The 12,068-nt window shown below is 43.5% G+C and overlaps 1 protein-coding gene across 2 annotated transcripts in view; it reads right to left on the bottom strand.

Moving 5' to 3' along the window:
* Positions 1-1,167: 1,167 nt before the first annotated feature.
* Positions 1,168-12,068, bottom strand: part of LOC114429756 (exostosin-1-like) — a 159,219-nt gene continuing 148,318 nt past the window's right edge. For both annotated transcript variants that reach the window (XM_028398387.1, XM_028398386.1), the window contains 3 exons: positions 5,343-5,503; positions 3,478-3,649; positions 1,168-1,353 (listed from right to left, as the gene is read on the bottom strand). In XM_028398387.1, coding sequence (XP_028254188.1) covers positions 1,168-1,353; positions 3,478-3,649; positions 5,343-5,503 — 519 coding nt within the window. The remainder of the gene's footprint in view (positions 1,354-3,477; positions 3,650-5,342; positions 5,504-12,068) is intronic.

Raw genomic sequence — 12,068 nt, forward strand, 5'->3', positions numbered from 1 at the left:
AACGCCAAAACTGTGTGTGTCCAATGTGTAAACGGCTCACCTGGGCTTCGAACCCGGGGCTTCTTGCACCCAAAACACTGATCATACCGCTGCACCACGAGACTCATCGAATATGAAATTAGTTGTCGATACATTTTGCCCTTGAATATTACTCGTTGCAGCCCTACTTGAGTCCACTCGGGCTCTCAGGTGTATTCTGCTCCCAAAACGCCGGATCCGTGTGGATGAAATGCCCAACGAATAAAAAAAACTGTTACGGAAGCTCGTCGCTGGACGAGGTCTAACACTGATACCAGACTGATACGTCCCTAATGAAAATACTGGTCATGGCACCCAACACTAATGGGTACATACTATTATCCAGCTGTAATTTTAATGTGGCTTCTAAGAAGCGCACAATCACCAGATTCAATAAAAGATGGGCTGAAATATGCATTAATGAAAAAGTAGTCCAGGACTACAACTATAGACATGTTTCCTGCTCTGTCTGCAGCTCCATGATGCCTCATGGGAATTGATCTGACCACTTCTTTGGTTATTTGTTCTGAAGAATCTGAAACTAAAGGAATAAGGAAGGACCCAGCCTCTCTCCTTATAACATAACATCTCTTTCATTTTTTTTCATTTTTTATTTGCTTATTACAGACAGGAACCGCTGCTGAAAATCTACATTAGTATACAAGAGGCTGTTGCCATTGTCTCTGGGAGTTTTTGGGGTATCAGCTGTCATGTTGCCCGACTGTACATACATCACTCCCACAGAATTTGCCGTCGACTTTTTATACAACTTCTCCAACAATAAACATGTCTTTTAGATATTTTTGAAACACATTATTTTTCAGGTCCTACACAGTAATGTTGTCTCGTTCAAACCATGCAACACATACTGTATGTCTGTGGTCAGGGCTGGCTCTGAATGGGTCCAGGTCTCAGTTGCATGTATCTACATGCATTCATATTTATATGTACTGTTATGTGTTGTTGCTTACTGTTAGCAACCATACACACAGTAGCAATATATTGATTTTCATAGAAATGCAGGTTTTTAGAACTTAGAACTCCGTCCAAGCATCACAGAAGTTCATTGAGCGTGCCTGTGTAACACACACACACCTCTTCAGGCTCCGTCACTGTGTACTCGCTCACTGATCAGACATGTGTTCCTGTTCAGAGCCTCTCGATGTCCCTGTACTTCTTCCTCAGGATGGAAACCTGGTCCCTGAACAACACGGGGTCCAGTCTCATCTGAGAATGCACCAGAGGCATGAAACCCAGCCAGTGACTGAAGGCATTCATGCAGCTCTGTCGCTGGGCAAAGTGGTCTGGGTCAGCCCAGCGAGACGCCTTGGAGCCCTGTGGAAACAAGTGAACAGAGAACTCAATTAGCCAGGTTTTAGCAGTGATAAGATACATTGGAACCTCATTAACACACACTACTCCAACAAATGAAGGTAGCACTTAAATCACACATTGTGTGAGCCCATCACCCTTATAATGCCTTGTAATGGCTCTTTTATACACATACATAAGGGTGAGGAGGTGGAGAGAGAAGCAACAGCTATAATAAGTCAATATGACCCACCCCAGCTATGAAAACTAACCTATGTGTTCCAATATTTTACCCTGCAAAATAGTAATTTAATTTATATAGCGATGTGAAAATATGTCTTTTATATGTGGCCATGCTCGATTGTCAGTCGAAGGTCTGATAATATAAAATCCAGACTCAAAGCTAGAACTTCAAAAGCTTGAACATTCTGGGGATAAGTAGTAGTAGTTTGATCGCTGGGTCTTTTTACAAAATACAAAACACCACATCAATGCCGATTTACCATTTTAGCACTGCGATTGAGATGAGGCTTGATGACCTTAGCAATATAATAATTTTATTATTCTTGGTTATTTTCCCTTTGTGATCACTTCCCAGAATCAAATGTCTACTTGATGCTGGGGAAGCTACAGTGCGGGCGAACCTGTGCTAACGCTAGTGTTACTTAGTACAATGGCCGATTTACGAGAAAATATAGGTGGCGAACTTGAAGTCTCACTCTAAAGTTAAAACCCGATGCTGCTCCTGTCACATTACCAGCTGAATTCATGTGTAGCAGAACAGCAATAACAGTATTAATAAAACTAAAAATGATCCCTGTCATGAGTGATCAACATCTGGTCACACAGCTACACCTCAGACATTTGATGTCAGTCTGATGGTTCAGGGCCTAAAGAGAACATGAGTCCTCTCCTCTTCATTTGAATGCAGATGTATCACACTGACTTCATTTTTTGACCCTTGTCAAGTTGTTCTTGTCATTCCAGTAATTCAGACCACAGAATAAGACATCTGTCCTGGTCACTGCGGAGTAGTCTTAAAGGGGCCTTGAACTCAGTTTGGTGTCGTTGCCCTCAGTAACTCCCATCATTCTATCGTCTCCTGCTGCTTTGCTTCCTCACCTGGTTATCTCAGATGAGCAGCAGGTGGGGGCGATTAGGGTGCATGGAGATGTGGAGGAGGAGGAGGAGATTGATCTTGTGGCAGCAGAGGCTGCTGGGAGTCAGGAAGAATAATGGAAGTACAAAAGGAATGGAGCGACAGAAGCAGTTTGTCACTTTGATGAAACTCTTGTCACTTAAAAATTAAAATGAATTGTTAAGTGACAAAAAAAAACAGTGTAAGGGAAGTCATGGCTTCTCCGGCACTTTGTTAAAACTGTCAAAGTTTCCCTAAAGATCTCAGCTCCCTCCACCCTCTCCATGCTAAATGCTCATCTGCTGTTGCTTGAAGCAAAGTAACAAATCAGGGGTGAGAGCGATGGGGGAGGGGGTGGGGGTTAAATCCAGGTCTGCCCTGCTGCCTTCACAATTAAGACATTAATCACTGAGTCCATACTGCCGAGTCATCGTCCTGCTTGTGGTCAGGTCATCAATCAGAGCCTGACACACACACACACACACACAACATGCATAGTCAGTACAGGGATTTCCCAAAGAAGAAGGTCAGGGACACAGCCTGAGACGTTTGGACCATCACTCATCCAACACATTCTCTTTATACAAAAGGAATCAGGGAGCGACACTATTCTTTCTTTAAACTCTATCACTGGTGAAGGACTCTCCTGATCCACCAGTACATGCAAAATGATGCATGATGTACATTCATGCTGACTGTCTCATATTTTTTCCCACTGGTCAGCAATAGGTGGCAGTAATGTGCCAGGAAATGTCAGCAATAAATATCCCAGCAAAATGCATGGTAATGCTTATCGGTAGGTCCAATCTGAAATGCACCCACATGATGCTGTGGTTGAGATTGTTGGGATGTTCTAGCTGACACTAACTGGTCCCACTGTTGTGAAGCTGGACCATTGCATCTCTCCTAACTACACAAGTAGGAGCTGCAGCTGTGGCGTCTCACTGCGTTCCTGTCAGGTACAGTCCGTCAGAGCACCTCAAGCGTACAAGTGTTATTTAGTACCCTACCTGGGTCATCATGGTTTCTTTGTACTGCTTCTTCTGTGTGACTTTAATTGGCGGTTGCTTGGTAACTGCAGAAACCAGGAAGTTCATCAGAATGTCTTCGCAGTTTGCCATATGGTCCACCATTGTCAGCAGTCTGGCTGGGATGTAGTGAGTGAACAGGTAGTGGTAGTATCTGCAAGCATATAGGGAATGGAAGATGGAACAAAGTATGTGTTTTTAATCTTAAAAAACTTCTGTTCACTTGTTCTTCATTTGTGTTGACCTCTCAGCCATCGCTCAATAACGGTTTGGAAACACTGCCTTATCTGCTACATCAGTGTTTCCCTGTTCATATAATGCACCACTGTGTCCTGACGGTCCATTCTATTTATTTTATTCTTGCTGATAAGAACACAAGCAGGCGGCTATATGCACTGGCTAGGCGAGGCTGGCGCTAGCAGGCTAACAGGAGCTAACCTGGCCTCATTACAATATGGGTTAATGCTGAAAACAACTCTAACTCTCCGTGTCTTTGTTGGGAATCTCCTCATGTCCATTGTGTCTGACGTCACTGTTATGATATGGGGATTGGGCCTGATTTGTTGTCATGATTGTGCTGACTTCTGTTTTTCTCCCTCCTCTTGGAGGCATGTCTCTCCTCAGAAGTGCTGGGCGTGGTTACCTGCTGGCTGGAGGTTGGCACACCTGCACCTCGTTTCATCTCTGCTCTCTACTTATACCGGAGCTCTTCTCTGCTTCGACGCTGGATTGTCTACGTAGTTGGTAACTCGTCAGTTACAGCTTATCCTGAGAACTAATTCTCCTCATCGTGGATCTGAGCATTCTCAGCCTTTTTCAGTGACTGTTTCCCTCTTTTCTCTTTGCCAGGAAACCAACCTGTTTGACTGCTCCTCCAGCCAGCTCCTAGCCAGCCACGCCGAACAGCATAGCCTTTTGTGAACTGATCCCTTTTGGATTCGCCTTTTGTTATTTCTTTTCTCATTAAACTGAACTTAAGCAACCCTCTGCCTCTGTTCTGCTTCTGGGTCCTCTCGTTAGGAAAACCCAACAGTCACCTCCTCTAGCTTTGACCAGCACCGACGGTTCTCTTTGCGGTCGCTTATGCTCGCTAGTCCAGTTTGGTCTAACGTATATTCCACACTCTTCTACTCAGTTCTGCTCTGTTATTGTCTGTTCTACTCCTTTCAGTTCTATTCTAATCTCTTATGTGATACTTGGCTCTATTCTATTCTACTTTGAATAAGTATCCTGTTTTGTTGGGTCACTGTCGACTGTCGCCTCCCTGCCTTCCCTCGTTGTTACACACACATTCCACTCTTCCTCCTCTGACTCATTTTCTCTGCTGTGCATTGGCATTTGAGAGTCTAAATAACAAAAGGACTAAAGAGGTGCATTGAGTGTCCTAACAATAGAACAACGACAAAGCTGTTTATCTGCATGACAAGATGCTGGAAAATCCTTCGGAGAGCTGCGCTCTTTCTGTTTAATTTACCGCTCTGCTTAATACTCCAGTTGCGCGTTTTTTTGTATGATTTTCTTTAAGTTCAGTCCCTGTATTTAATTTTTGACGTTCACTTTACCAGATAACAGATTGTATTATACCATTTCCTTTTCATGTACCTCAGTTAAAACAGATGATGTTTAATGCACTTTCAATAGATAACATGACAGGAGAGGCAGAAAAACTGTGATTTAGATTCAATTACAGGCTTGTATTGCACTTGTGTTTGTTTTATACACTTTTAATCAGTAAGAACTATGTGCATTTTCTCCACAGCTGTTTCACAAACAACACACGACCATGCCATTTTTAATATACGTATCTTTATATGGATGAACGCTAGGAGTTAGGAGGAGTTTCATACCTGTGGTAGAAGGCTGCTCCTGTGAGGACCATGGAGTAGTCATTGGTCCACTTGGATGTGTAGCCCCAGCGTGATCTTGAACTGTCCCAGTAGTGGCTCCTCGCTGGATAACCGACGATGCGCTCCGGAAAACTCTGCCACACAATGAAGGCGAAATCCACCTAGAGGAGCAGAAACAGAGCGTAGTGAGCGTATTCAGATAAATCTAAAATCTTCTCAAAGACCCCGGTCACACTGGGGAAATTAATCGAGAGTGGGATTCCGGCCATATCCGGATAGTTTTTTTTTTAGAGTCTGAACAATGCAAACCCGGATATATCTGGATAGATCTCGATCCACCTGTCAGAGGAGGATCTAGCCGGATTGGTTTACATCTGGCTCAGGTCTGAACGTAAATGCATCTAGCGAATCCCGTTAGTGATGTCATACTTCTGGGTTCACAGGGACCATGTCGGGGTCGCGTACAAAAGCCGTATGTAAACTACAACAGCTTTGCCCCGAGGTTATTTTCGACAGGGCTACAAAGGAATCAACTGCTTTTTGAACCTGAAAAAAGCAAAAGATCGAGCGACACGGGACAAAAAAATGCAAAGATGCTTGCGCACACACAGCCTGAACAGGTTCTGTATATCAGGAGGCGCCACCTAGCGGTTTGGAGGACAAAAACAAGCTGGATTAAGCTGGACTGAGTGTGGACACGCGTGTGTGATAGCCAAACTTGAAATTAGGTCTGAATTTATCCTGTTTAAAGGCGATCTGGATTCAATCCTACTCTAGCTTGACGGACTCTCTCCAGTGTGAACGGGGCCTACAAGCCCAGCTGAAGCACATCAGAGCCAAACTCCCTCTGATGTTCTGTCTGTGCCTAATTTAAATTTATTCGCTCTACTTTGATCAAGTGAGTTTCATCTGCAAAACAAAACAAAAGGTTTAACAGCATGTCAGAGTCTGTAAGGTGCTGTCTAAATGCTTTGTCAGAAACGCCACATAATGAACAAGTGTCAGAAATCAGTAGAGCATAAAAGTCTAACACTGAAAGACCGATTTACTGCCTCGCTTCTTACTAACAACCAGTTAGAAATCAAAGTATTTGTGTTTCTGACTGCTGAAACTAGCTGTAGTTAAAGGTGAATTAAAATCCTGATTAATCACATTTACACATTTACACACATTTACTACGAACAACAAAACAAAATCTGGATCTTGCTGATATTCTTGTTGCTTAACAAAGTGGATTGATTAAGAAAAGTTAATGCTAGTGAAACAGGGATCCTGCTGGGTTAGTGGTGGTCACAAAAAACAAAATTAACTTTAAATATCTGTGCCCCAATACCACGACTACAGGGCAAGTCCTCATCAGAATTTTCACATGCGTCAGTTACCTCCAGTATGACAATACAACATGGGACTGTTCGGGACAGATGAGCCCCTCCCAGTAGGATGTTTCTTTTTTAACCCTTTTTTTTGTCCATTTGGGTAATTTTTGTCCCTTTACCTGGCCACCATTTTATCTGTGTTGGTGCATATGGCACAATTTATTGTAACAAAGACTCTCTCTAGACACATTTTAGAATTTAAATTTTCCAGTACATCACCAGAACACTGTGAAAGGTTTAAATTCCTCAACATGATTTAATGTTTGGTAGTTTTGAGCAGGGCTGAAGTTGTTTAACATATTAATGCAGAAAAAAGCAGAAAAAATATTAATCTGGTGGAAATGCATGGTGAGGAAGCATTAGACACAAATGTGTGCAGATGAAATAAGTTTCGGTGTAGTGGTTTATTTGTGTGTGTGTGTGTGTCCCATTACACCACAGTCAAAGACAGGGCTGCTCCATCACAGCTAGGCTTAAGCTATGAATTTGTGGCCATGTTGGTCATTGTCCTCTGAAGACATGCTAGCTGCTTCTGTCTCTTGATCGAATCCGGCAACCCTCCTCCAGCCCAAGCACCTCCCGATCCATGCTTTTCAAGGCCTCCTCTCTCCTGCTCTCCTGCTTCTACACCACCACCAGATCTAGACCCGGCTGGGTCTTCTGATCAGCGGTCTCTCCGCTCGAGCTTTCCCCACTTTCGGACGTGGTCCTCACGGCGGGGTCTAGGACACCAATGCACATTCACAATGATTGTATTAATAAATTCCTTCTCATTCAGATCGCTGAGTCTCTCATGATTGAATTATGGCTCTCAGGTGGAATTCAGACCAAAACGCACTGCCTGGACAGAATGTTCGTCCAATCAGCTGGCTGCTTCATTGATTGTCTTTGGGAGCAGTTGCCATGTGTTTGCTGAGGGTTAGGAGGGTGATATCTCACAAAGAGCTACCCAGATTAAACCATAAAGAAGATATTTCAGGTGCAGTTGTCTGGAGCACCGGTTGTCCTTGAAGAAGCTTGAGCTACCTGACAAAGAGCCTCTCTTGAGTTCCCAAACACCACTGAGACACACCGGAGAATAAGGGGGCTCAGCACATAATGAAATACCTGGTATTTACACACACACATCACTTGAGGAACAGAAAGAGAAAATTAATTATCAGAGCATTTGGGGGAGGGGAGCACAGCAGTTCTTTGGTGGTACCTTGCGGCTTCTGTCATGAATCCCGTGAGCGATCAGTGTAAAGCGCCGGCGCTAAGCCGAGAGAGCAAAGGTTGGAGCTGCGGTCCCAGTGCAGACCCTGACGAACAGACGTGTGTTTGTATGTGTCAGATCTCTCCAGCTGTGCTGAAAAGATTAATAATATCATGCAAATATAATTTTGCCTTCGGAGATGAAAAGGGTCTTTTTAATGTGAAATGGCGTATGTGTGTGTGTGAGAGAGACACACAGCAAAGATTCTTTGCTCTTATAATCTGTCTGTCTTAATTATGGTTTTAAAGAGTGGCTTGATTTGGCTGAGGAATTCAAAGGAGATCCAACATTTGAATGTTTAACTTATGTTGAGAGGACATAAATCTGTTTACACAAACAAAATGCATTTTTAAATGAAATGTTGAACTTCATTCCATTCTAATTAAGGGGAATCAAATTACAGAGGGTTTAGTCCAACCTATGTAGACATAATTTCCAAGATGGCCGCCATGCGTGTAAAGAACTGATACAGCTAGCCAGTTTAGTGGTGTTTGGATGGATAAGATGCTGTTATGCACTTGCTAGCACTCCGTTTCATCAGATGCAAGCTAGTGCAGGATTGTTTTTACACATTGTACCTTTAAAGCTATAGTAGCAGTATGATCTCCTCTCAAGTGGTAGAACATGGCTGTACGTGTGCGTTCCTGTAATGCATACTAATAGATTCTACAAGGCCAGAATTGATCCGAGGTTGCAGAGGGTCAATCCAGCAATAGATCCGATACAAATCTCTCCTGACATTTGGATTTAACATGTCCAACGAGCATGTAGGAGATGGAAAGCAGTTCACACAGAGCCCGGATCCTCCCTCCCTCCCATCTGCAGCATCTCTCAAAGTGCTTTGGAGAAGTTGTGTTTTTATTTTGCTCCCTGCAGAGCTCGCCCCGTCAGCTTCCATATGATTTTAGGCTGATAAAAGTAAGGGAATGTGATGCTGTATCCAGCAGTGCTGTGGCTTTGATGAAAGTTTTAGCTGCAGTGTCGGTGTGACACAAGACGACCAGCTGGGGGGGTGTAAGGTCACGCTAAGGCTCCAGGTGGCTCCCGTGGGTCTGCAGTGTGCAACACGTCTCAGAGTTTCAGCTGTTTTTTACTAGCTCTCAGTGTGTGAAAACCTATTCTCTAAATGTTCTGTCACTGCTCAAGGCTCCCTCTGTGGAAGACTTTGTCAGTTTGTACTTTGTGTGTGTGCTTCCTGTATTTATTGTTAGGATTTGTGTGACATTTGTGTGAATGTGTATGGTAATGTGCACATATATCAAAGAGTTAAATATCAGGGGGAAGATGTAACAGCAGACACAGTGTGTGAAACTCCCCGCGCTCTAACTGCAGCGTCCCTGTTGAAGAAGCCGAGCCAAAATTAATACTTAGTGTGTGTGTGACTTTAGTTTCACACCGAGTGTTTTGAGTGTTAAGTTTTCACACCCTTTGCACACCTTAACTTTGACACAGATGTTCACACAAGAAGGTTTTTGTTCTCGGTATTGTTGAAAGGGTCTGCAGAGTTTTCATGAAGCAGCTTCATCAGTTCAACAGTTTGGTTTATATGAGGTGGAGGACCTCAGTGGGTGGGTCTGGGTGGTGGACTCAGACATCATCTTTCTACCACTCCTTCCTAGGAGTGCTTCCATACATTCCTCGGAAGTTTCACTCCAAGTCACATGCTCACAGCAAGAACAAAGGGTTAACCTGTCTCACCATCACAGCCCCCTCGTAGTCTCATAGTCATTAACCAGTTGTTAGACACACCTGTGGCAGGCTGGTGACCTGTCCAGGGTGTCCCCGGGGCAGAGGCCCACCCATGACTCTTCTAGTACAGGACAAAGTGGCTTGGTTTTACAAATGTTATGTACAAATGTTCTTGTTATTACACACTGTTCCGAGCATTTATAACATAATAATAACAAATATGTGGCAGCTTTTGAAAGTTATGTTTCATCTGTCAAGAAAAACAGGTCAAATAATGAATACAAAGAACATTTTCTGACAGAATCATTAAAAATAAGAAGGCAGACTGTTATGATTATAGTAGTGAAAGGGTTAACTTGCTCTTCCAATCATCATTCTCATGCTCTGGCTCCTTCTTGCTCATTTTAAAATAAATTTTGTATGCACAGTGATGTTAGCATGTTAAAAGGTGTTTAATCTGCATTGCTAACTGATCCAGGAAATACGTATTTAAAAACATATTTGAAGGAAAAAATGCTGTATTATATGGAGAAAAAGCCCCTGTGGGTGTGGAAGAATTCATCTCAGTATATAATATGCTGCAGCTTTTTTGTTACGTTTATTTTTTCTAATTATTATGAATAGATATTATAAGCGCTCTGCCACGTGCTCAAACCCTTGCTACAATATGCAGGCTGGAAATTCTGCTGCTGCTGTTGCAGCACCATTTCCATATCCACCATATTGAAAATGTCTTCCAAAGGGCATAACGCAGCGGCGCGCTCGGCCACCCGATGACAGACAATAGCTTTGTCGGGTTTTTTATTTTTTCGGGCCTATTCACTTCTCTAATCTCTCTTCACGGAATAATCATACATTTAATGAGCTGAAACAATGTAATTATGAAATTGGCGCAACCATTCTTCCGTAGAGATATTGTAATATGAAAAGTCCTATTAAAAAGCGTAATGTTCTCTCTTGCCCATTTTCACTCACTTGACATATTTCAGCTCCTTTATGTAAATTTCCTCTCTGTGTTAAAAAGGGCAATTAGAGCAATGGGTTAGTAAGCACGGCCAAGACTGACTCGCTCCGTCTTTATGATACCTTTCTGTCTGACATCTCTTCCCCCCTCTCTCTTCATAAACCAGCAGAGCACCCATAAAGGTTTCGCTGTAGAAACTGCCACGAGGTAGGTGTAATTGTGATCCAGTTTGCGTAGAAAAGGTGAACATTGACTTGCTCCGATCAATAAAACATCTCAGAGTTTAAAGATATATTGGATCTCGTGGGCTCATTGGGCCTCACAATCCATTATGGATCACATCGTTCACTTGCTGAAAATCTTTACAGAAACCAGGCCTGCTGCTTGTAATGGCTGAAAGTGGGAGTGTGATTAGCATCGTAGACGAGCTGTGAAACCTGTGTTTGGAGGGCAAAAAAAAAAATCTATGATGAAAACATGTCCAAGCACATCTGTAAAGATATTCAGCATACATATAATGAATTGCTGTGGGCAGTCATATTTTATTCACCTAATAAAAAAAGGTATACCTTATATTTCGGAGTATAATCATGCTGACAGCTCTGGTAGTTCAACTTATTAATGTAGATCCCAAACACAAAAGTCACACAGTGGTAGACCACACACACATTGTTTTATTGGTGTGTGTTGCCCCTAGCAACACAAGTAATCATAAGCTTATTTTAGGAAGCTTTTTTTCTGCAGGTCTGTCTACAGAATTTAAGCGTATGGCTCTTGTATGTTCTCATTTACTGTCAGTTGCAGTTTCCAGACTTTTTTTGACCTACTTTTAAAAACTATCAATTGCAACACGTCACAGTAGGCTGTGTTAATTATGTCATTCCATCAATCTTCAACTGCTTATCCGGGGCCGGGTCGCGGGGCAGCAGTCTAAGCAGGGACACCCAGACTTCCCTCTCACCAGACACTTCCTCCAGCTCCTCTGGGGGAATCCCGAGGCGTTCCCAGGCCAGCCGAGAGACATAGTCTCTCCACTGCGTCCTGGGTCTTCTCCGGGGCCTCCTCCCAGTGGGACATGCCTGGAACACCTCCCCAGGGAGGCGTCCAGGAGGCATCCGAACCAGAGCCACCTCAGCTGGCTCCTCTCGATGTGGAGGAGCAGCAGCTCCGAGCTCCTCTCGGTTGACTGAGCTCCTCACCCTATCTCTAAGGGAGCGCCCAGCCACCCTTCGAAGGAAACTCATTTTGGCCGCTTGTATCCGCGATCTCATTCTTTCGGTCACTACCCAGAGCTCATGACCATAGGTGAGGGTAGGAACGTAGATTGACCGGTAAATCGAGAGCTTCGCCTTTTGGCTCAGCTTCACCACAACAGACTGGTACAGCGACAACTTACTCACACACTTACTACGGAGGCTGCGCCAATCCACCTGTCAATCTCC

Source organism: Parambassis ranga, unplaced genomic scaffold (assembly GCF_900634625.1).
Source record: "Parambassis ranga unplaced genomic scaffold, fParRan2.1 scaffold_21_arrow_ctg1, whole genome shotgun sequence".
Taxonomy (NCBI): Eukaryota; Metazoa; Chordata; class Actinopteri; family Ambassidae; genus Parambassis; species Parambassis ranga.